The 25,933-nt window shown below is 33.5% G+C and overlaps 1 protein-coding gene across 2 annotated transcripts in view; it reads right to left on the bottom strand.

Moving 5' to 3' along the window:
• Positions 1-25,933, bottom strand: part of CSMD1 (CUB and Sushi multiple domains 1) — a 1,056,650-nt gene that overhangs the window by 171,261 nt on the left and 859,456 nt on the right. For both annotated transcript variants that reach the window (XM_039715657.1, XM_039715658.1), the window contains exons 24-26: positions 14,560-14,751; positions 10,063-10,189; positions 8,064-8,266 (exon numbers count right to left, since the gene is read on the bottom strand). In XM_039715657.1, coding sequence (XP_039571591.1) covers positions 8,064-8,266; positions 10,063-10,189; positions 14,560-14,751 — 522 coding nt within the window. The remainder of the gene's footprint in view (positions 1-8,063; positions 8,267-10,062; positions 10,190-14,559; positions 14,752-25,933) is intronic.

The raw sequence follows: 25,933 nt of genomic DNA, 5'->3' as shown, positions 1-25,933 counted from the left end.
ATAGTCCTACTATCCTGCAGCACGCAAATGCTCTTTACCCATCTGGATAAATCAAACAGCAGTTTATGCAGCCCTGAAGTTTTCATTTCAGGGGCAAGAAACAATTTTCTTAGAGATCATTTAAACTGAATCTTAGCAAAATATCCCACTTATGATCAGTCTTCAGTAGCTGGATATGGATTTTGCTTTCTAAAAGACTAAATTATTTGAAAAACAATGTTAAACTAAGTAGAGCAATCAGACTTAATGCAAATAATCACTCAGAAAGTGGATACACAGATCCACATCTAATTCAGATTTCTGGAAGGTGCCAGGTCTCTTCTGGCTTCAGGTTCTCTTTTACTGGCTTCAGGTATTGACATCCTGAGTTGCAATAAACTTTGTTCTCCAAAGGAAAGAAGGTCCATCTCTTGAGACCAATGTCCCTACTGAATTGCACTCTGTTTCCTATCCGTCCTTACCCAAACATCTTTTTCAAGGAAGTCACTACAAATGTGAACAAAAACCAAAATAAGAGGTCATAAATCCAAATATGTCCCAGTTGCCATAAATGGTACTGGTGTATACCATCAGTATGCAACCTTCCTGTCCATAATAACTCATTTTCTGAATTAACAGCTGCATCTATTCTTTCCGTCCACACCAAGAGTGCACCACTATAAGAAACAGCAAGAACAGCTAAACATTGGCCAACTTGAAACAACTGCCAGGTTGTACAACTGGAAAACTTTTTAGATTTTTTTTCCCCTGTGTTGTAAATTTTCAGAAGAGAGAAAGGTTAAAAAAAAAAAAAAAAAAAAAGTAAAATAAGAAATAACCACCAGTATGCAACCTTCCTGTCCATAATACCTCATTTTCTGAATTAACAGCTGCATCTCTTCTTTCCGTTCACACCAAAAGAGTGCACCACTATAACAAACAGCAAGAGCAGCTATACATTGGCCAACTTGAAACAACTGTACAGGTTGTACAACTGGAAAACTTTCTAGATTTTTTTTTCCCCTGCATTGTAAATTTTCAGAAGAGAGAAAGGTGAAAAAAAAGTAAAATAAGAAACAACCAACTACTCTTAAAGTGGTTTTCTGCATGTTCTAGTGAATGGGTGATCACAGATAAATCACAGAAATTGCAAAATATCTTTATAGGAGAATTAATGGATTATTATAATTAACACTTAGAAACACTTAGAAACAGCAACTTTGACATTTTATTATTCATAGTTTTTTGTTCTTGTTTCCATTTCAAAGCAATAGACCTCATACTTTGGATCATTCCCATATGGAAATGAAGTAAAAAACATGGTAGGTTTTTAACTGTGATAAACGTTTTTCCACTAGGAATTAAAGTAATAGCTGTCACTACTAATGAGTGCTGTGTAAGGATTCCCCAGGCACCACTCTGACAACGTATGTGACACCCCACAGCCATGCAGTTTACCAAAAGTATGTTTGGCCACTAGGGAATGAAAGCATGGTCACGACCTCAGAGACGTTTTTCCTGATTTGACAGACAATAGCAGCTCTGAACAACAGATTGCTCTAGTGCATATCTGTTAAAGACTTGAAATTCTTCCAAATAAATGAGCACAAGCCAATCTCTCTCATTAATTGCTGGTTTTTAACATATCTCTGACTAGATTAATTTTCTTCTTAAAAGATCATGCTATATAATATCTCAGCAAACAACACTTTCCCCATTTTAATTGTGTCAAGTATCCATCAGTGAGAAAGGACTGATGCCTTCTAATATTAATTTCACTGTTAATCTCCATTTCTCATATACAAAGTTCTAAATTAAAAAAAAAAATCACATATATTTATTAAACACCAAAATATTTTTTACACTTTTGGTCTTGCAGAAGTTATTTTATGTATTTGAAACCAACAACCTTTTTATTGTGCCAAATACACTTGATCTTAATTAAATAGAGCACCAAGCATTTAAGCACTGATGTGTCATCTAGTAAAGTGAACATTTAGACAGACTGTCAACTTTTAACTTGCCTGCTTTCCAGGTTGATTTACTTCTCAAGAATCCCAAGAGATTCTGTAACTGCATGAAAATTACAAGTCTGATATTTCTTCATTTGGTATTTTGCAAATATCTGATGCGTAAAGAGGTCGTATGCATTTATAAGTAATCCGGAAATTAAAAATCACCGGCTTTCTATCACTGCTCTTTTATAACATTTAACAAGTAAAACATACACACTGCAAAGCAAGGAAAGCAATAACTACTTTTTAGGCTCAAGGATGCAAAATCAAACTAAATTACATAGTTAGACTTTTTAAAAATGACAGAAAAATTAGGTTCCTAAAATGGGATAGCCAGGAGATGAGATGTGAATGTCACTAAGCTGGAAAATAAGTAATTGCTGCTTCTCAGCTCTTGCATATGTGCTCTAAGCCTTAAGCCTTTATGATATTCAGGGGTTATAGAGTAATTCACTGTACAGATTTCCCATCTCTTACTGTCTCATCTGCTCAGAGCAGAATAACCTTCTGTGTGCATTAAGGATGGTACTCAGAGGTAGGTTCCAGAAGAACAGACAGCTGGGAAAACCACAGATTGCCAAGGAGTTTTAAGACCTCCATATGTAGACAGCTACTGTGTTAAGTCTCTCTGATTCTAATTTAAAAATCTTTCACAATCCCATTTTAGATTTTATTTTGTATTTGGTCCTCAAATTATATTTCAATGTTGATTTAAAATTGAACTGAAAATCAAAACTTTTTGAGAATATGACACTGTATTTGCAGATCTGTAGACCTGCAAGCAAAATATTGGATTTTTGCCTAATTTATCTTTTATTGTTTTTTATTTTTTACATAATTTTTAGTTGGTATTCTCTTGTATGTTAAGGAAATAAAAATACCACCTTCATCTCTATAATCTTCACTATGGCTGTAGTAACAATCATGTAAGCCATTTACTGTAGTGTTGTCCTACAGACACCATTTTATTTCTAGTCCACGTGGTCATAAAAACAATATAGACTTTTCCAGGCTTTTAAATTGCACATGCTTCCCCTGTTTAGTGCATTATGTTTGCATCATAATAAGCTTGAAAAGGAATTTTGCTTAACAAAGCTGAGACACTCATGGATTTGCAGTGATTTCAGACTTACATTGTGATACAAAGAATAGTGTTTGTTCTCCAAAAAGTAACTCACATAACATATGTAAACATACAGACTAAGTACTGTGCAAATTAGCATCAACAACATATTTAAATGTCATGTATTGTCCAAGAATATAAAGAAAAAAGAAACCCAAATGCCAATGCAGCCTCTTTATTAAAGTCTGGAGTACAAAAGCTTATACGTTTAGAGTTAACCACCAAACTAATCTACAAGATTCATTTTTGCCTAGTTCCACAGGAACCAAATTAAGAACTGCTATGCTCTGTGAGGCTGAGGATGCCTTCCCCAGGCCATGTATGGATTAGATGATGGTTGGGAGTGCAATGACAGTTTCATTTCCATGTTTTCATCACCATGTTATTGTGAACATGAAATGCAAAATTTATCAGACAGCAAAAGACACTGAATAGTGAAACTATTAGGTTACAGTCTCGAAAAAAGATTGAATTCTTGTGTCTTGTGTCTTTTTATTTTTGTTTTAACAAGGGATGTCTTAATGGATTTCATTTTTATTGAACTCAATGTATTTAGTTAGTAAGGCAGATACGTGATTCTGCATTATTCATTGCAAATTTCTTCCAAAATATATTTTTGTGCTAGCCCCCTTTCCCCAAAAAATTTAATTGTGAATCAATCTGGAACAATTGCATGATGAATTCTAGCAGTGAAGGTTCTGTCATGGAAATACTTATATTACCTAAGTATGGCAACTTAGGCCATTAAGCAAGTGATTTTTCAACAATAAAGGAACAATTTTCAAGACAACAGTTCAAGACAGGTGACACAGTTACTGTAAAAGTTTCTGCAGGCAAACAAACAATCAAATGGAATTGCAAAGCCAGACAAAAGCAGAAATCATTGCTTAAGCAGATTTGTCATATTAAGCTCAGTGCCATTAGAAACAACCAAACAGCTGATAGTTAAGTTTTTGCCAGAGGAAGGAAGTTGTCAACAAATGTGTCAACATCTGACAGAATAATTTCCAAATAATTGTTGTAATTACAATTGGTGTAAGTTGCTTGCTTGCATTATCATAATTGGTGATTTGTGTTGTGAAGTTAGACTTAGGCATCTTTAGTCATCATTGCTTATCTCTGACTATACTTCAAGAGCAAAATTTTAAAATATTGAGAAAATAAGCAAACAGACAAATCAAAAGTGGACTAAACCAACTATACAAATGCTTTGGCATTATATCTTTGCTTTTAATAATATGAGTGTCCAAAGTTCTTCTAATAAGACAGAAATATTAAAATAAATTGAGAAAAAGTATTTTGCTGCTTAATTAATATCTTAACATCTTGACAGTTATTTTATACTAACAAAAAAACAAATCACATCTTTGCTTGTGTGAAAGCAGAGATAGGCACATTTTTAATTAAAGTGTATGCTTACACAATACCATAGAAAATTTACATAGATAGGTCTGACTCTAGAAAAGATATTTCCTTTTTTTTAATTTTAAGAAGAGTGTGAATAAAATTCTTAGATGTATTATTTGACTTGAGGATCAAAATCTATAAAATCACCTAAAGAACTATAAATTAATCATTTAGTTGAAGAAAAAGATACAATTCTCTTAAGTTACAACAGCTGATAACTTAGCTGAAGAAAAAAAGGATAGACTGTAATGGTAGAACTAATATAAGGTGTTTTTAAACTAAAGCTATCAGAGCCTGTAAGAACGACAATATGAATAGAAACTGCCAGTGCTGGTCCTGTCTTCTGTCACTTCCAATGTTTTTGCTAAATATCAAGTAAAAAATTACACAGTTAGAAATAAAAACTCTCAATAAATAAACTTCAGGTCAATAAAAGCAATAGTCACATTAGCATTTAGAAGTCTAGAGTAGATGGAGATTAAATATTCAGGGCAAGATTAATTTGCTTCAACGTAAGTGACTAGAGTAATTTCAGATGCCTTATCATATCCAAGGTATCAGCACAGGATTGGAAGATAGGAGAGTATGGTTGTGTAATCTTCTGCAGTGGCAGATGGAGACTAGTCAGGATACTTTTTGGCATCTCAAAGGAAATTAGACACCTCTGAAAAGACAGATAGGATTTATTTAATCTGCTCTTAAATATTCAAAAATTTTCAAACTTTGAAAATTACTATTAGTGTATCTAGACCTGTAGCTGATAAGAAAAAAAAAAGGCAACATGAGATGGAAATTTATCCCGTTTAACTTAGATATGTAGGACAGAATTAAGCTAGGTTAGATAGCACTTTTTAATGGTTAACTTATGAAAGAAGTTTTTGCTCCCAGTATTTATTTGTAATAAAGAAGTCAAAAACCAAATCTGCCTGTACCCTTTTGCCAGAAAGAGTTGGTGGACATTCCTGACTTGTAATACATAGCTTAAATGTACTTAACCCCCAGAGTAAAGATCAGTTTTGCACACTGAACCTCATTTTTTTGTTCTTTTATGCACAACTAAATGGTAATTAGGTTTTAATGAAAAGCATTAAACTGATTACAATTAACATAATCACTCTTGTCAGTTCATGTCCTCATGTTCTACGTGCTGAGCTGAGTGGGCAAGACAGAGCACTTTAACATTCAAACATTTTGCAAGATTCAGCCATTTTTTTTTTCATTAAAAAAATACCTCTAATTACATTTACAATCAGCAGTAAGTAATTTATAGGTGATATTTTCTAATCTACCTTACATTACCCTTTCACAGTGCCCCTTTTTTAGTGTCAGACACAGTTATGATGTTCTAGAGTACAAAGTACAGAGACTAATTAGCACATTCACAGCACAATGAAACAAATTCTCCAGATGAAAATTAGCACTTTAATGTTTTGTCTTTAAGTTGCTCATTTAGCCTGATATTCTGAAATGTATATCCTTTATCTGATCCCATAAAGGGCTGTTCATGGATGCAGACACTCATTCCAATTGCATAATCCAGTACAGAAGCTGTATTACTAAAGGTTTTCCAATTCTGTGCAATTCGGAACCTGAAATTTACTTCTTCAATTATAATTAAGAGTTAAATGAAATACTCATTAACAGATGCAATATTGAAAATCCTTCACATGACACAAAGACAAAAAACTTCACAAATGACCTTCATAGAACTTGTAACAAAATGTCTACATCTTCTGCAATTGCCAAAAAAAAAAGATTTCAGCAATTCAGAAATCTTTTATTTAGAGTTACAAGCTACTAAAGTACTGAAATGTCAATATTCTGTGCAGCTTGGTTATAAACTGTCTGACAGTTTGAACACATGATGAATACTAAAACATGTAAAGATTCCCACTTACCAATAGATTAATTACTTTAAATCCTTTACAGGTCAAGGTCACAGTGGTCTTCTCATTGCCTCAAGAAGACTAAATATACTAGACTGATTATTAGATTAAATAACTAAATATTTACTTTAACATATGCTTTAAATCTTATTTTTTATTCCTTACAATTAAATAATTAGTAACACATTCCACTTGTCAAGCAGAGTGAATTAAACTATTTCCCCTATACTTGAGCTCTCAGTTCTTTACCACTAACTCCAATTAATTCCAGTAAAACATACTCTGTAACTGCCAGCACGATCACTCAGTACATCCATTAGATATTATACTAGGATAGGAAAATCAGTTATTCTGTCTTATAGCTTTAAATTGTCTTCTACTCGCTCTTAGAGCCACTGAAGTTCAAGAAATGGTTGATAAACAAAACTGCTTAAATATTTTTGACCTTTCAAAATCAGGGCATAAAGTTATTTTCATATAATATAACCTAAAATGTGTTTGCTAATCCTGACAAGAAAAAAAACCCCACTTAGTTCCAAAACTGTAAAACTTATCTTGTTTTTTTCAAAAAAACCAATGAAAAGCCACATATTATATGGCACACTGGTGAGAAACCTTAGAAACATTTATTGTGCCCTTTGTCTTTAATTAATTTTACATACTTATAACTACATTTTTTTAGGCTGATGAAAGAGTATTTTGGGGGAGGCAGACACAGCATTCATAGACTAATACATGGAAATTAAGTAAATATGTAAATTTAAAATGCATTGGAGATTTAGAGACTGGAAAAACCCCAAGTTTACATCTTCAAGTAAATAATAATGACTGAAAGCTTATTATAAACCCTTACTTCTGAATAACATCATCTATGGATGATATTAATTAATGTGTGTAAATACTTCTTTTCACAAACATTAATTCATCGTTTTCCTACGTCTTGATGAGAAATACACACATTATATCTAGGCAGATAAAGGTGCCCTGACTGAATCAAAACAAAGATACATTCTCCTGTGTCCTAGCCTTTCTTTAGGTCAAAATAACATAGAAAAACTCCACATACCCAGTTTTAAAATATTGATCACTTGTACAATATTGATCATAACTTCTCTATAAACAGAGGAGCTTTCACTTTATAACTAAAGATCAATTTTATTAGTTTAATAATAAATTTTTAAGTGTTTTTCAATCTGGTAAGGTGTCTTGTATTCTTCACACAAAGAATGTTTATGTCATAAAAATTATGCATCATGCAGCCAAAGTTTTGAGAAAAAAAATCCAACCAACATAAACAATTAACATGAACTAATACATTGTTAGGTTAACACTGGTGGGAATATTTTAGAAGAAGAATGGTTCTGTATATACACACCCCTTTTGACTTGTTAAGTAATGCTAATTAGATAACACTAAGTATGTGGTTGCTGTGGAAAACAAGGGATAAAAGACCTAAAACCTTCAAAGTAAATCCAAATATTCTCCCTAGTTTTAGCCATTTGCATAAACACATAACATAATTAAAAGAATATAATTTATTTTCTCCAAAATACTGAGGCAGTTGCAAAAGAGTTGAGAAAGTGTTAATTAGTATAGGAACAATGTATATAAATATGAAATTATTATATTGGGGAGAAAAAAATATTTACATACTTGAAAACTGAATGGAGAAGCCTGATTTGCTGATGAAGAAATCACTGTCAAATTGTAATGTTAAGGAGTTGAAAGTGCTGTGAATATCCTCTGGAAGAGCCGAGCCACTCCACTCTTTGAGAAGTATGCTGCTCTCAACAGGCCCATCCCATACCTTCAAGATGTCATGAGCAACCTCAGTATCAAAAACAATAAAATGCAGACTGCAAAGAAAAAGTAAAAGTACTGTGCATTACTTGTTAAACACAATTACATGAAACTCCAAGCAATCATTCCCAAACTGCAGTTTTAAGATGCTGTTTAGGATTGAAAAAGACCTGGCAATCCAGCAGAGTTATTATTTTCTCTTGTTGAACAAGCTGACCTTGTAAGAGTCATGCAGTTCTGTATTATAAATGTCTGAATGACAGAAAATGCCATTACAGGGTGTTAAGTCATCAAGACTTCACTTATAAGTCTATAAATTATCTTATTTTTATGTTAAATATTTTAAGGTACACAAACTATGATTTCATCAAAGATTTAGTCTTTTTATTCAAATGAGGAAAGCAAGAATGCTGTTTTGCTTGAATTATATGCAATGAAAAAAATGTAGCAGCTACTGGAAAGTAGAACACGTAGCACGAGAAGTCCTGTCAGCATGGCATTTCCTTTCCTACACAAAAAAAGGGCAAAATATCATAGATTGGCTATTTTCTAAAATTCATAAAATATAAAACTGTATTATAATAAAATAATCTGCATTTTTCTTCAGGTGAAGAATATATTTATTAAGGCATTCAAGAATGTTATCTTGTAAATCAAAATATCTGCATTGTCTTTTAAGTCCTGAATGTTTACATTCTTAGTGCTGAAGAACTCTAATAGGTAAATATCAAAATGTCTCTTTTTTGTTTCAAATAGTTGTGTGTTGACATTTCTTCATCTTATTACTCCTTAACTGGAAATCATTAATTTGAAAATTGTTATTTAAACAAAAATAATGCATTGAAATAACCCATGATGGCGTAAATTCAATATTGGGCTTTGTGAAACAGGATTACAAAAAAAAAAAAAAAAGAGGAAAAATCCCCCACTGAATAATATGTAATTTAATTATATTGTTTTGCCTGTGTGTGATTCCCTTTCAAAACAGAATATTCTGTGATTATGTTTGTCTTCCAGAGCAACACATACTGAAGGCCTGCTGGCCTGAACAGGTGGCTGGCCATCACCTACTGATAGGAAGGAGAGAATAAATCTTTTGTTTTCTTCTGCTTCCATACATGGACCTTTGATTTTGTTTTATTAAACTAAATCTATTTTCACAAGTTTATTTTCTCATGTTATTTTGTTCCCGCCCCATCCTTCTGAGGAGGGACAATGTCAACCCACTAAAGGCTTTTTCAGGGCCCAATGTGGCCTTGAGATAACATTAGTTTTGTATGAAGGTTCTAAAGCTATGGTAGTAAATAGGTGTCATGTTCCTGTGCAGGTCACAGTTTGCTGGTTTCACTGATTAACTCTTCATTTTGCTGAATTTGGGAACATGTCAATTCAAATAATGGGTTTGTGCTTTGCCCTGGCACTGATGGCCTTGCTGTGCTGGCAGAGCTCTCTTGTGGAGACGATGAGGGAATGCAGCATTCTTTTTCTACTTGTGATTCATGAGAATTGTTTTATTATGCAGATTCCTGAGGTTCCTGTTCACTCTTATGTAAGCTGTTTAATGCTACTAATTAACATATTCTGGCATTTGTTTGTGGAATTTGGCATTGTCCTGGTGCAAAAGACAACTTTTGGGTGAGGTAACACTCAAATGTGCCTTGAATGATGCCTATCTTGCCCAGGAACTTTATGCCTAAATAGGCAAGCAACCTCAAAAATTGATGCAACACCTTACAGAAGGATACCTTGACTAAGCCAGTGAATACCAACAGCTTGTGTAGAAAAACATGAGAATAACAAAAACATTATAACACACTGAATTCCACCATAAATATTAAAATTAAGCATGTACCTTATTGTCTTTCCTGGATCTGCTTCAATAATCCAAGTGCAATGAAGATTGTTGTCATATGGTGCTGGGTAACCAGGGGACAAAATGCGCCCCGATGTAGCAGCATGAATTCGACCACCACACTCAGCTGCAAAATAAGGATAACATTTCTAATGAGACCATAGTAATTGGCACTTCCGTTTTCCATCCATTCCACATTCCTGTGTTTTCTAAAAAGTTAACAGAATTACCTAATACTTCTGAAGTAGTAGACATACATACAAACCAGGACATGTACATAAGTTAAAAATGAACACAGTTATCTAATTTCTACCTTGTTATAAAGAAATAAACCATAAAACTGTGATTAGGTAACTGATCAGACAGGTTCAATATGTACTGAGACTACAAAAGCACAATTTTAGCATTGTCAGGACAGAAAAATGTTTCTGAATTTTCCCATCTAACATGCTTAACTTTTCTAACAATGAATGTTTGAATTCAAACTTTGCAGCATTGAATTTTATAATTAAGATAGCTTTCTGTTTTGCTGTAATGTCAAAATTATTTTAGTGTAATGCTTTCAAGTTACTTCTATGAAGCTTCAGGTTTAATTACACCAAAAAAAGCAGTAAGTTTTACCTATTAATTTCCTTCAGTATTTAAAAATTTAAATGCCATATGCTTTTAGATCAAGAGAGTAAATCAGAAAGCTACAATTTGATAGTATGTGGCATCTGGTTTAAAACAATATCAATGCTGTTTTTGTGGAGAGACCAATGGCAATGTTAAGCATCCATAATCAAATAATTCTTCTGTTGTTTAGGGCATCATGCTGTTGTGTGGCCAGTGTAAAGACACACCCTGATGAAAGAGAGCTGTGTAACAGTCATTGCCACTGAACTAAAAAGGATCAGTGATTCTTCAGTGAAGTGATATACTTGAATTTCTACTACATTTATGGTGTTGCCTTAGAAGTTGTTAAAAAAACCTATCATGGGGATTCATTCAAGCACAGCTGTACAGCAAGCATGGTAAGACAGAGAAGATGGAAAAAACCATGGTAATTGAACCAAATAATCTATCAGCAATACTCCTAACAAATATTAATCTTTGTACATGACACCAAGCCACTGCACACAACCAAGTTATTACCATGAAGGAAAATTACCATAGAGGACATAAGGTGACTGATTTACTTATTTATCCTGCTGGTTTGATCCATCAGAACACTACATTCTATATACAGAACAACAGCAGGAAGAAACTTAAGTACAACATTTCTTCACACACATCTCTCTTCTATGATTTCAATTAATTTCCACTATACAAGAAAGTTTAGATTGCAATAATCACTGTGGTAGATAACTACAGACAAGAAATTACTGATACAGTGCTGTGTTTACTGAAGAACTAAATTTAGCACAGTGAACCCAAAATTTAAACTCAATCTAATTGACATACTTGACTTAAAATTCTGAGAAGGCTCAGGAAAACAATACATCATAAAATTTAGGAATTTAGGAAAAGAATACATAATAAAATTTGGGATAATGCATCATGTATTTAATATTTTTTTAAAATCCCTTTTAGTAGTATATCAAAAGTAAACTTACAGAAGTAATTATAAAAAATAATTCAAAAAATTTATATTCAAACATGCATAAATGAGTGCACTGTAAAGTCAGCACCTCGAAGAATATACACTTATACTGTAACTAATGGAAGTGACTTCAACATTTCTGGAAGCTTCTAGAGGAGGAATTAAAATAATTCACTGGCTTTCTTCATTATGGTTTAGAACATAGAAAAAATGAAAATGAATGATAAGACCAATATAACAGTTTATCACTAAAAATTAGCAAGTGTAGAATGTGTGGAATATGTCTATGTATATGCTTGAATTATTTGTGAATGAGAAATAGTGAAATGATAGTGAATACAATGAACAATATAAATGCCACCGAAGAGAACAGCAAATATCAAAAGCCGATCTGGTCTACAACAAATAATAATGCATCTCCACAAAGAAATGTTTCTAAGAAAGGAAGTGATGTTTGGAACTTCACGACAACTTCAGAAAAAGGAAGAAAAAGAAATCATTCAAATCAAAGTAGAAAAAGATAAAACTGTGATAAGATAAAACTGATGGAAGAATAGATCTTATAAGTCTAAAGCGGGAGGGAAGCAAGACTGCAATAATCTGCAGATATGTGTCGGGTTTTCAAGGATCTTCACAGCAAGATTTCCTGTGCACAGAACAGTAAAAGCTGCCCATAATTTAATGAAGATTACAGACTGAAATGACTGTTTAGAAGGAAACACTTTTAGAAGATTTTAAGAGAGAACAGTGAACATTTGATTTCTTGGGGAACTAATTGATGGTCCAGAAGAGATTTAAACTAGAAATGAAAAGAGATAGTTTATACAGAACTTGTGAAATCCCAAAATATTATTTTAAGGACAGGAACAAGGACAGTAACTAAAAATGTATGTAGAGAGATAAAAGCTCATAGAAAGATACCTTTTGGTTGAAGAGACAGAAAAGAAGATCAAAATCTCTCTCAGAATACCAGAAGGAAACTGATTATTCTATTGATTGAGGGACATAATTTCACTTAGAGATGAAATAAGATTCTCAAGATATTCTGGCACAAATTATTTCAAAAGATTGGAAATAAAATACAGAAACCAAAACTAGTAATGCAAGTTACAAAAGCAAAGTATAAAGACCAAAAAAAGAGAGAAGAAAATAGATAGAGTGAAAATCTTGAGTGAATTATAGAACCTTAAAAGCATATTGATATGAAGAAACTGGAAATACAGGTGGAAATACGTAACTAGAATGAGCATTACATGGTAGGAATACACTAACAATCTAAAGTCAGTGTGAAGAAACAAACATATTGGTCAAAAAGTATTTTGAAGAAGGATCATGAAAGCTGTTCTACTGGAGCGAAGATGGCAAATTTCTTTAGATTTACTTGATCCTGTGTTCCCTAGCTTCCTCAATGTCAGATTGGAATATACAGCTTTTTTTTTATTGCTACTATATCTATTATTATATGTTTGAAATTTTAACATCCCACATATAGATTAGAAGACAAATCACCATACAAAGAAAAGGAAATAGATGGTTGGATTTTTTAACCTAATAGACTGGAAACCAACAAGTATTTTAGAGCTGATTCTAAGTCTTGGTAGTGAACAGAGGCACAAAAATATATTGCAGAAAATGACCTTAGAGAAATGACTTCATTTAAATTACATGGGGAAACAGGCAAAGGTAGGACTAATTATGGGTCTTCTCTACAAAAGGGCAAACTTGGAGGAAAAGTAGGCTAACCAATTAGACTGACGTGCATGAGGACTTGAATGCATAAAGAGCCTGGAAAAGTCTTTAAATCAAAACTGGATTGTTGTTTTGACCTCCCATATATATAGAAGAAAACGTATAGATAAAATTCTAGAATCAAGTGGGGAAAATAACCTCTACTAAGACAGCAGAAATGCTGTTCACTGATGTTTTTCACCTTCAGCTTAAGCTGAACGTTTGAAAGGAAGGGAAATTGCTCTTTTGTAGACTGCAGGTTTGTGAATGTGTTCAGCAGGAAAGAGGTTCTGGAATGGAGAATGTAGCCCCCAAAATGGGAGAAAGGAAACAAGCAGAAATCCTGTAGGTGAGGTGAGTGCTGAAAGCAGTTGGTGACCTGCCAGCAGAGGCAACAACTAAGTATCAAAAGACACACAGAAGGAAAGACTCATGGGAACTCCATGTGAAAATTGAAGTCAGGAAACCACTGGCAAGTGCTGGACTGGAAAGCAAAACTAGAGGATGCAAACTGCTAGTAAAGGTACAATGGATAACAGTTATACTGGTATTCATTTATTCTGCATGTTGGCTAATAATTCTCTGTTTAACATTTATGTTGATTGTCATAAAGCAAAGTTTTAGGCACTTGAAGACATGATATTTCCAGGGAAGGTCTACCTCAAGGCTTTGACAAATGGGGTATCTTAGCACAGCAACGAGGACTCCAGAGCACAGAGATAAAAAAAATACAGGAACATGTGATGAAACTTAGAAATAAAATTCACAGGAATGAAATGCTGAGATGCTGAAATAATATCTGATGAAAATAGATAAGGGAAAAAGCCCACAACCTTATTTGCTTTATGATCGGGTTTTCTTAGTTTATGAAGTATTTAGACAATACCACTCCCTGTGATAGTATATCAGACTCAGTGACCCAGAACTTCATCAGAACCAAAGCAGTAGTCTTCCATCAAAGGCTGCTCTACAGAAAAAAAGTGTTTTCCAGTAGTTTCATAACCATTAACAGCAAGCCACCTATTTTAGAGAAGTTAAGCTTTCATGTCCATATTCAAACTTTACTGGAAATTTAAAATATATCTGCACCATTATGATCTCATGAAGTATACAATGACAGAATATTTGGGGTTTTTTTTTGAACCACCAGACCAACCATACCAGCACACTGTCATAATCCATATTACCTATGCAAGTAGGCAAAGGTTTGTCCCAAACTCTTCGATCTCCACTTAAGCAGGTCATAATACTACTACCATGCATTGTATAGCCAGGATTACAGCTGTATAAAATGACTGTGTCTATAAAATGTCCTTCATCTCGTATCTTGTAACCATAATTTGGTATGCCAGGATCTTCACACTTTACTAGGTCAAAACCTGCAAACAGAAATGGGGAAAGAAACAATAAGACACTGAGATATAAATACTAAATAAAATATAATAGCAATGAATCTGATTCTGATGCAAATTATATTCTCATGATTCAATGACATTACATGTACTCACAGTGACCAAAAATAAATGGTATGCAATTTGGGTAAATCAGAAACTGAAAGACTAGGAACTAATTATTAACTTGATATTTGACTATGACATTTGCTTATTGAAGAAAGCATCTTATCTATATTATTCTAAAATAGATTGGTGAGAAATTAATTGATTTATACCACTTCTATATTTCATTCTTTTTTATTCAGTGGGAAGGAAATATTGATCCTGTTTTTGGCACTAACTAGCAGCCTCACCTCCTCACCTAATCTCCATAACGACATCAAGAGACCACAGTGGTAATCCAGGAAGCATGTGCAAGGGCTGCTTCATCCATCCTAGTCTCAAGATAGTACAGTTTCAGTTTCATCTCTGCTGAAAGGAAGCATTCACACACTCATTTTCAATTTGGATTCTCCTTTCTGGCCTGTTAAAATGCTGAATGGGATAAATACCTCCCTCTGTGATCCATGGAATGAGCAGATCTGCTCTGAGCATCTACAATCTTTCCACATTTTCTGCATTACTCTCTTCATTGTCTTCATACAGCGTTGCTAAAATGTAAAGATGCATTCTATATATCTGGTTTTTGCCTTCAGTTCCTGTTCCTGGAATAAAATAAAGAGTGGCTCCAAATTCATCTTTTTTTTTATTCCAAATTCTTCTTCATGGTGGATTCTTCTTTATTACTGTCATGTCCCCAAACCAATGAAGTAATTCTGACTCCACAAATAGTTTCCATTTTGGTGTCCTTATTTTACTGAACAGCTTATATAAGTGGTTATAAATCAGGCTGTTGGTCTCCAGTTTTCAGTTTTCAGTGCATTCTTTACACAAGGTTGCTCAGGGAAGCTGTGGATACTCCTTCCCTGGAAGTGTTCAAGGCCATGCTGGATGTGGCTTTGAACTAGAAGGTGTCCTTGCCCATGTGAAAGGCCTCAAGAAATATGATCTATGAGACTTTCAAAAGGGCCTACAGTTGTTCATGTACTCTGAGTTAGATGCATGGGAGAAATACTAACAAGATAGTCAAGAGGTCAAAATAAAACAAGCTTTTACTGGCACCTTTAGAAAATCAGAGAACTTTGGCAAAAGGTTTTGAGCAGCATTCAATCAACATAAAACAAAAAAATCATTCACTTGGCCCATTCAACTTAGCAAGCTCCAAGCCTCATTGATTTTAAGTTTCTCAAAACATTACTCAAAACCCAAGATGCGGTAATTAGAAGAGAAAAAGAAAGACAAAAAAGGTGCAGAAAAGAACAAACATAGCCATCACTCCTGTGTCCAGTGGTGTACAGCTGACAGAAGTTTCAAGAGGAGGCAGGGTCAAATGTTCTTGCCTTGTGTCTTGCTTTAAGTACCCTTTGGTTTTTCCTAGGCCCTTCCCCAAATGAGGCTTGCAGTCATTCGGACACTTAGGAGCTGGGTTAGAGGCTCCAGAGGCAGGTGTGGAGCATTGCCTCCAGTGTGCCAGGGAGTGGCAGCCACTGCAGGGCTGGGATACAGGCTGGGGGAGGGTGGGGTGTAAGGGGCAGTTTATCACCGCAACAGAGCAAGACAACCTTCAATTATTTTACAAATACACAAGCTAGAGTTGGTATAATTTTTTTCTTGTTGCCTTTCTCCTGGCAGTGAGATCAACCACAGCTGAAAAAAAAACTGCAAGGAGCTTTTCTTCCTGTAGAGACACTAAAGATACCCATCAACTGACATCACTGAAAACACAATATACCTTTGCTTTTTTTGTTCATTAATTGGGCACAAAAGTTGGGATTTACCTGTTATAACAGCAGTGAATAAAGTCCTGTTTATTCAGGAGTCTGAAAATTAGAGGGAGTCTGAAAATTAGAAGGCTATGTTTGAACTAGCCTAGGCCACTCCAATTGTCAGTACAAAAATATAAATTTCTGGAAACCAATCTACCCCTTATATCGACTAGTGTTCAGATCAGTCAGCTCAATATGCCCCTGCAGACATTTATTTTCTACCTTTATTTTTAACTGAGCCCATACTCTTTCTTTATATAGTAGGCCAGAACTGAATGCTGTTCTATCACATTGACACTGCATCTCTCTCTGTGCTAATATCTAGAGAAATATCAGGCCTCAGGAACAATGGCAGTAGTCCGACCAAAGTCATGCACACTTAAATTCAGTTATCCTTTAAAAGAGCATGGCTGTTTATTAGTGCATTCCTGGGAAATCAGCTATCTATCTACTGCATTATGACTGAGATTGCTTGGGAAAGTCCTAGACAGAAGGCAGCAAGATACTGGCAAGTTAGCATTTACTCTAACATTTTGTAAGTCTAATGAATCACTTCCCCATATCATGCCTCGCCATGCTTAGTTTACTAGCAGAGCTGTAGTTTACTAGACAGCTGTACCTGTCTTTATGTCAGATGGAGTTATCTATTACCACACACAGTACAAAATGATTATAGAGATTTATCATTATTCCCTTGCAAAAAGATTGTTTTCATGTGAATATTTGCACATCCCTGCAGTTTCTTTTTGTGGAAAAAAAAAAAGAAAAAAAAAAGAGAGCAGTAATTTTTACTGGCTCTCAGCAATGATTATATAGACAGTCACATCTAAACAGTTTTCTGTCTTTTAGAGTTAAAAGTATCTTATGAAGTATTATTAATCTCATCCTAAGGAAGAAAAAAGTAGATTGGATGGACTGGACAATTCTAAAAAGGTCTATTTCTCTTCACACACTATAAAGAACCATGATAATTTGGTCATTCAGATGAGCTGAACTTCACAAGACATAGCTATATTTCATTATTTTAATCTCCTCATTAAACATACAGAGACATTTATGTAAAACCCTGAAAATGTAAATTGTTTGATAGATAGCATTATATTTTACTGCTGATTTGACAGCATGAGTCAGTGTAACACTATTTCTCTGCCACTGCTCTTAGACACTTTCTCATTCTTTATGAGGTGCAACATTTGGTATCAAATGCAGTGGCATGTGATTGACAGATGAAACTCTCCTGAATAAAGAATTTACTTGTGCCTCATGAAAAAACCTTTCCATAATACTGATATATAGTTAGAGAGATTTATTCTCCAATACCTTGTACCACATAAAGAAAAAAAGGCTGTCAGGGAGAGGTAGTATCTTATAACATCAACAAAATTTGGGTGACAAATTTGGGTGAAATGAAATGAACTTTTGGATGAACTAACCTTCCTAGTCTGCTATACAGCCATCTTCACTAAAGATATCAAGACTGGGATAAAACTATTGTTCTGACTTGCTATAATTTCATGTACTCCAGTTAGCATTCAGTTTTGCACAAGATGTAAACATGCATGAAAGATGTGAAGAGTTAAAGAGATCACTCCACAAGCTTTAAAAATTTGAGGGAAGCCTACTATAGCCTGCTGCATCTTGTCTATTCTTGCTTGAAACAGCACTGCGGAGCACAAAAGATATTTTTTGGTTTTATTTTGCCCTATAAATAGTTTATATCATCATTGTAAGTCACTTATATCTTTAAGTATCCATAAATAGAAAGGTATTTCACCTTCTTTGCTTTGTAGATTCCTACATATACTCCAACTTATAATATTTTTTTTGCATGTGAACATAGTTTTTCACCTGTCTGCCCCAAGGGGAATTGGCTACTTCTTCAAGAGCCTCGCTCTCTACAGATACTCACTGCACTGCATTTTTGTACCTGTAAACAACAACGTACTTCTGAAAATTACAAATAGGAAAACACAACTTTGTTAAAAACACTCTAGTACACAGTGGCACATACAGGAATTTCTCAGCCTGTACATATGTCAAAGAACATTGTGTCTTCCAGAAATATGATTTTTTACATCCTTTTAAAATCTTATTTTTAAATTTTTAAGACTGAGCAACAGGAGAGTTAAGATTTTTCTGCCAGTTCATTATAAACCAAAATCAAATAATTATTTGGGGTAAAGTGTCAGATAAGATGATTGTAGAGAATCTAACAAGTTACTGTTAAGTGCTAGAATTTAATTTACTATTTCACAAACTATAAATTAAAAAATAACATTCAATAAAAAATCTAACTGGAAGGAAAAATATAAAACCTAAATTTAAATATCCTTGTGACAATAAACCCTTCAGTATTTGTTGGTTTATTAAGATTATTCAGACATTTCTATCAAAAAGACCACCTTGATTTCAATTTCTAGGTATTGATAATTCATTAAGAGTTCAGCAGTACTCTTAATTTTTAAGCTTGTTTGCACAATGTCATGCCTTTGTTTTTTTGTATTTCAAACTTTTTGTATTTCAAGAATAATCCCTTCAAAAACCTCCAACAAACTAATTGCTGGCATTTATGCCAAATTTTTAATATGGCACTTTGAATACTCTAGAAAAAATTGTAAGAATTACAGTACATGATTTGCAGCCCCCATTGTCCTGCAATTCTTCACCAGCAGGACAACCATTGTTTATCAGTAGACGCATTAAAAATTGGGCTATTTCACATGCGTGTTATGTGCTGTTCATCATGTGCAAACTCAGCAGTATCTTGCCCTGTGCTCTTCACCAGTTTCTTCCCCTTCCTCTTATACAAAAACCCCAGAACTTTTAATTTCCTTTTTCCCTGATACTCTTGTAAATCTGGAGTAATTTATCATAAAGGATCATATTTTTGTTAAATATCACTTCAGAAATGTTGCAACAGAACTTCAGTGTTAAAGTGGATGCTATGAACTTTTACAACAGGGAAATATGGTTATAAATTCCACACAATCACAGTACTCAGGTCTACCTGACATTGTAGCAAGCCAGCATCAGAGAAATTCTGCCTGCCAAGATTCTTACTGCTGAGAAAGATTATTGTATTGGCAAATTGCTGCCAATTATCTTATTCTTGAGTTTCATTATAGGATTTTCAGAACAATGAATGCATAAAAGCATGTTAAATCAAAACCAAACCAGCCAGAATACATTTTGATGATTGGCTGTAACTCCCTGGCACTATTCAACAGGATTTACTCTGTCACATTTGATGCAAATAATCAGGAATATAGAAATACCAGTTGTCAGTGTAAAAATCATTGACATATCTGTAAATATATGTAGATCATTAATTACAACTTTTTTCAGTTTAATGATGATTGGCACTGTGGTACTAGCTACACTAGTAAGCAGTACAGTAGAAAAAAAGTAAATGTGGGCAAGAAAACAATGAAGCTACAGATTTGATGTCCATAATATGCACACTTGTGTTTTTTTCCTTGGACTAGCTTTTCTGTCCATTAGTGGGTGGAATATACTGTGTGCATCCATGAAGCATAACTGTCAATTCAGCTTCAAGTTTGTACCCTCCAAAGCCTGTAGTCAATACAAATAAGAGTGCTCATTTTGTGTCTCCAAGGGAAATTTTCAGGGATTCTCTACTGCAGAGTGTACCTGTAAAAGAAGTTGGCAATATCCTGAGGAATCTACAAACGTTCCCTTCGCTCACTTTGAAAGGAAGAATACCATTTACTTACTATATATACATGTGCATTTACACTGCATGTAAACTTACAGTGGCTATATGAAAATAAGTAATCTAAACCAAGTAATTTCCTACTGGAAGAAGTACTAAGGCATTTTGAAACAATCACTCTCCTAAAGCCAGGCTCATGAAAAAAGTACACACCTAAAAGGTACATTAGCAACCCTTAGGTACTTGATGCCTAATTTGTGACTCTAACCTTAAGTTCAACACTAAAACATGTCTATGAATGGACAAAATAAACAAAGACACTCTGAATTGTGAGCTATGGTACTCATCCAATTTTTACTTCCTACACAAAGGTATGTTGAGGAAAATTACATTATGACTGATTTAGTAGAATATATAAGCACACTGTTATTAGTGATCAGAATGTAAGCCAAGAAATTAGGTTGTAAGGCTTTATTTCTTCATTTTTTTCTTTCTTAGCAAACCTTCTTCATGTTTTGCAAAAAATATTCTATGTCAATTAAATCTGCACCTATGGAGATAGAAGATAACAGTTTTAAAAAAGAGGAAATACTTGAAACAAAAATATAATAAATGTAAAACTATAGCCCTTAATATTGTGGTCCTATGGTGCAAATTTGTTCAAGTGCTTTTGACATTTTAGCTTTATTTACAGCTATGTTGAATTCCTTATTGTTTGTCAATGCCATGCTGACTTTATGCCAAATCATATATAAAACTGCCATAAAAGCACAAAATAGGTACAAGTTTTCTTCTGTATGCACTCATTAATTTTACAGGAATTCAATCATGTGTTTGTGTCAGATTCAGATCAGATTTTCACTGCTGGGCATCCTGATGCTGCATCAATTTACTTTTAAGACTATGGAACCTTGGCTTCAGATCTGATCCCAGAACACTGTAACTGCCAAATAAATATTTCTTCTTGTAAATTCAAAAGCATGAACCTGTGCTATAACTTCTGTTACCCTGAACTCTGCTATTTTGTAGTAAGAACTCTACATAGAAAACCTCCAGAAAAAACTGTAAAGACATTTTTAAAAAATGCCAGCTGGGTTATTTTCAAGACTTTAGATGTCTAATCTAAAGATGAACCAGTCCTTAAAACACAAAAACTATAGCATGTAGGTGTAGATCAGCAGTATCAATAATCTTGGCTTGGATGAATAAGTATATATTAATATAATTTCCTGATAATATTGCTGTTTGTTAAAGATGAGTGTCCCAAATCCAGAAAACACACCACTACAGATGAGGAAATACTATTATAACAAAAATATCATTAATTGCTAAGAAAATTTCACCAGAGAAGCCATGGGGGGGTTAATTACTTTGAATGAAAAAAGGGTTTTGCAGCTTATATATTAAACACCAAAGGGATGCCAAATATTGTTTAGTAATCTCTAATAATCATATCATTTATAATAATGTAAGTATAGAGTGGGTGGGCTCTGCACATGCCCTCTGTGAAAAGTCACAGTCTTTTCTTTTCTGCTTGCCATGGAAGACAGAACACACAAATAATGTATAACCCATCTTCAGCCCCTTAAAGTGATGAAATAAGAGTTCGGGATTACTTCAAAAGAAGGATAAGTGCATATAAAAATCCTATTTCAGTACACACAAGGAAATATTAACACATTTTATTATAAAATAAAGCTATTCTGAAAACATTGGAAACACTAGTGACTCTTCCACAGTTGCCTAAATCCGAAGTCATTTAAGCTCATAAATGTAGTCTGTGTGTTTAACACAGAATATTTTTAACTCTTAAAGAGAAATTAAAAGTATGAAATGGTACTTGAGTTAATGTGCAGAGTATAGAATGGATTTCTAAATGCATGTAAAATTAACAAATGCTCCTTCTTCGGTTGTTTTATCTTAAATATCCATAACATAAGCTATTTAATTAAATCTATGCAATTCAAAATAAGAGTTCTTGGCATTTTCATTCTATCTTGGAACCACTTATGTGCAACACTGTCCTGAAACCTACAGCTGTAGGAAAAAAAAAAATGTACTGGAAAAATGGCCAGTTACAAAATCTCTACCTAATTAGAATGATAGAAAAATCTATAGAAAGAAGGGTGTTTGGATAATGTGGCTATAGTGATGTATCAGAAATTACTGCTTTGTATCCTTTGGAAACAGAAATACACTTTTAATTCCTCAAAAGATTTGCAATCAATTGGCAATTTATTTTGACTTTTTGGATGAAACAGTCATTCAATGGATAATACTTTCTAATAGGAATGTCAGCGATTCTTCTCAACATGAGCAACATATAAAAAATCATGTAAACCTGTGAAATATGTAAAATAGAGAAGTTAGGACATGTTATCAATAACAGGTCTAATTCTTCTTAACATGAGCAACATGTAAAAAAATCATGTAAACCTGTGAAATATGTAAAATAGAGAAGTTAGGACATGTTATCAATAACAGGTCTTTGAATATAAAATTAACATTTTTTCCCTGTAATTTTCATCTGTTATAAATATGTTACAAAATGTTCTAAGGCCTTTCCCCCGCCATTTCAAACCAGGTTCTTTTTGTCCATTTATCTATTCAATAATTTTGTTCTCCCTTTCTCAGCTACAGTGTCCCCATACACAAATAAAAAAATGCAAATTTAAGAAGCAAGTTAAATATGGGTAGATAGGTAGCAGAAGACAAGTTTGGTTTTTTTTTTTATTGAAAGACAATACATAAATAACAATACTTAAGAGAGATGGGTATGCAAATATATATGCCTGCAGCGAGATGACTGCTGTGCAGATATAGAAAGCATACAAATAAACTTTGCAATCAGCAAGCAGGTGAATAATTAATCACAACTTATACGTCATATGAGAAGCAGGGATCAAAGGTGAAATTCCACATGTGTTTAAGAACTCTAACTTCAAGTATCTATGGAAAGATATCTTCAGGATCTCCATGTCTAAATCCTCTTTTATAATCAGTGGGAATATGACTGATACAACCACTATTTAAAAATATTCTATAGGTAGCTTGTTAGAAGAGACTGATTTTATCCCTTTTCTGGGGGAGGGGAAATAAAACCAGAAGAATTAATTTTTTTTCCCCTGTGTTATACAGTGCAAGATACTTTGATTTAACACATACCAAACGCTTAAATGTTTGCAAATTTATTAATTTCCTCACAGCCTTTTCTAAAATTCTCATCCTTAGAGGAATGAAGTCACCATGAATGTAAAGGATAGATTAAAAATGGAAAAATGGAAAAAGCATTGTACAAGCTTATAAAAAGCAGTATGGCACAAACAGGACCAAAAGTTAAAAGAACCCCTTTCATCTCCAATTGTGTTTATTCCTTCACACACTGACAGTGAATCACCTGCACACCTCACCTCTTATTCTGGTGAGTGGTATTGTGCCCAGAACTGAAAATTAACTTCTCAATACACTGAAGAACTGTAAACAAGAAACACATAAATCTTGTCTACATTTCATCATTCTTTTTCAAGCAGCTCTTCCCATCTAGAAACTTTATGGAAGCAGAAGGAATAGAAATAAATAGGTTTATGGCATTCATTTTAACTATCTTTGTTGCAAATAGACTTCTCTTTACATGTATCCCTAATTCTGCCCATATATCATGTATATATAGTTTTAGCAAGGTGATTTTAATATGCGTAAGCTTTTGAAGGAATAATCTTATGAAATAACTTTCTTAATGCTTTAAATAATTAGAAACATTAAAAAAAACAGTTTAGCTGAAAAAAAATCTGAAAAAAATCTGTTTCCTATTTATTGCTAATCTTCAGTTATAAAGTATGACTTGAGGGCACTAATCTTGATTTTTTTAAATGTAAACAGTTCCTCAATATAGTAAAGGGAATGGAGAAAAAACTCATATTCTTCATTTAAACTGTTAAATCTTTACAAAGTAATTCTAGATTTTGCTTGAAAATTCATTTTATTAGAAAGGGAAAAAAGGCAGTCAGAAGCAAGTTAAGATCAAACTTTGATCTCAGAGGCTCCCACAAGTTATTTGAAATGTCCGAAATTATATACTATATTATCTATTATTATATGCTATATAATATATTATCATATGTATATCTATTATAGAAGACTGTAATTTTGCATAAGATTATTAGATATATGGAACAGAATAATATATTCATTTTTGAGCAGCTTAAATTTTATAATTAGACTGTTATAGTTCATACTTCCATAAATTAACAACAAATCAACAATAATTCACCTAACAGATCTTACATTTGAATTGCAGCAAGAAGGAGCTTGCAAGAAGGATCACTCCATCATCCTAGATTTCCAGGTGCTGGTCATCTACCTGATTCAGGCAACTGCTTATCAGCCTCCCTTTCCCAACAGACAGGATTGAGCCAATAATTCCAAATGGGAAATGATAATTTTTCTTTCAACGTGAGGCCAATGTAGGCAAGAAGGCCAGGTTAAAGAACAACAGGATAGTGGCAGTTCTGTTCAAGTGTTCTAAGTTTTCAGGCAGCAATTCTTGCTCATGGGAAAATTCTAGTAGTTATAGCAGTGGGAATAAATTAACAGTAACTCTAGTGTCTACTCATCTAAAACTTGGAAAAGAGGAAATGATTCACTGCAAAAAAACAGGAGTCTTTTGTGAAAAACAGAGGAAATGAGCAAACTTTTGGAACAAATCCCAGTTAAAACTCATTAAATCCAGCTGCACATACATATAATGACAACATCTATAATGGCTTCATGGAAATAATCGTTTTTAAAATATGACAGAAAAAAAATTTATTGGTTGAGGTGGCAAAGAAGGTAAAGAAGTTCTGTCGTTCAAACCACTGCACTGACAAATTCATGGCATCTGTTCTCACTAAGGTCTCAGTAATAATGCTACAAATATGATCACTTATTTGATATTAAAGCAATAAAATCTTTAAGCCATCACTCCTAAAATTATGAAGTTAGCTGGAATCTGCTTGTAAATTTCAATCACATTTTTTAGCTACGATGAATCTACATCAGTAGATGAGAAAAAAAAATACGTTAAAGAAGCTTACCTGAAGCATCACTGAAACATCTTACTTTCATACTCTAAAGATAGAATTTTAATATAAATGTAAAACACCATATGCATATGGACACCTACAGTGATCTCTGGTAGCTGCTCTCTCACCTGCAAAGCTTAACTGCATTTTAAACTTTATAACAAGAGATTTTAAAAAGCAGCCCTTTTCTTGATAATAGGTGTGAATTACAAAACTGGGAAAACCCAGTGGTTTTAAAAAGATAAGAATCTCTGAACCATACACAGAAAGGTCAGGAGACCTTCAACTGGTAATTTTCAGAACCAAATCACAGTAACCTTTAACAAATTACCTTTTCCACATGTTTGATACCACCTACATATCAAACCTTTATTTTTCCTAATTGAAAATGAGAAACAGTTAACATCTTCCTTCTTTCTAATTCTATGCCCAGAGGGATAATTCAGTGACTTAAAGATGATAATTTATGTATATTTGGAAATTAAATATTTTTCTTTTTAATTTTTCAGGGCACTTTAAAAAAATCTACTCATTTAGTTGATGTACATTTGCAATACATATATTTT

Source organism: Passer montanus, unplaced genomic scaffold, assembly GCF_014805655.1.
Source record: "Passer montanus isolate IOZ18808 unplaced genomic scaffold, ASM1480565v1 scaffold34, whole genome shotgun sequence".
In the NCBI taxonomy this organism is placed as follows: domain Eukaryota; kingdom Metazoa; phylum Chordata; class Aves; order Passeriformes; family Passeridae; genus Passer; species Passer montanus.
Note: the sequence above shows the minus strand (reverse complement) of the source record. Positions and strands in the feature narration are given on the sequence as shown.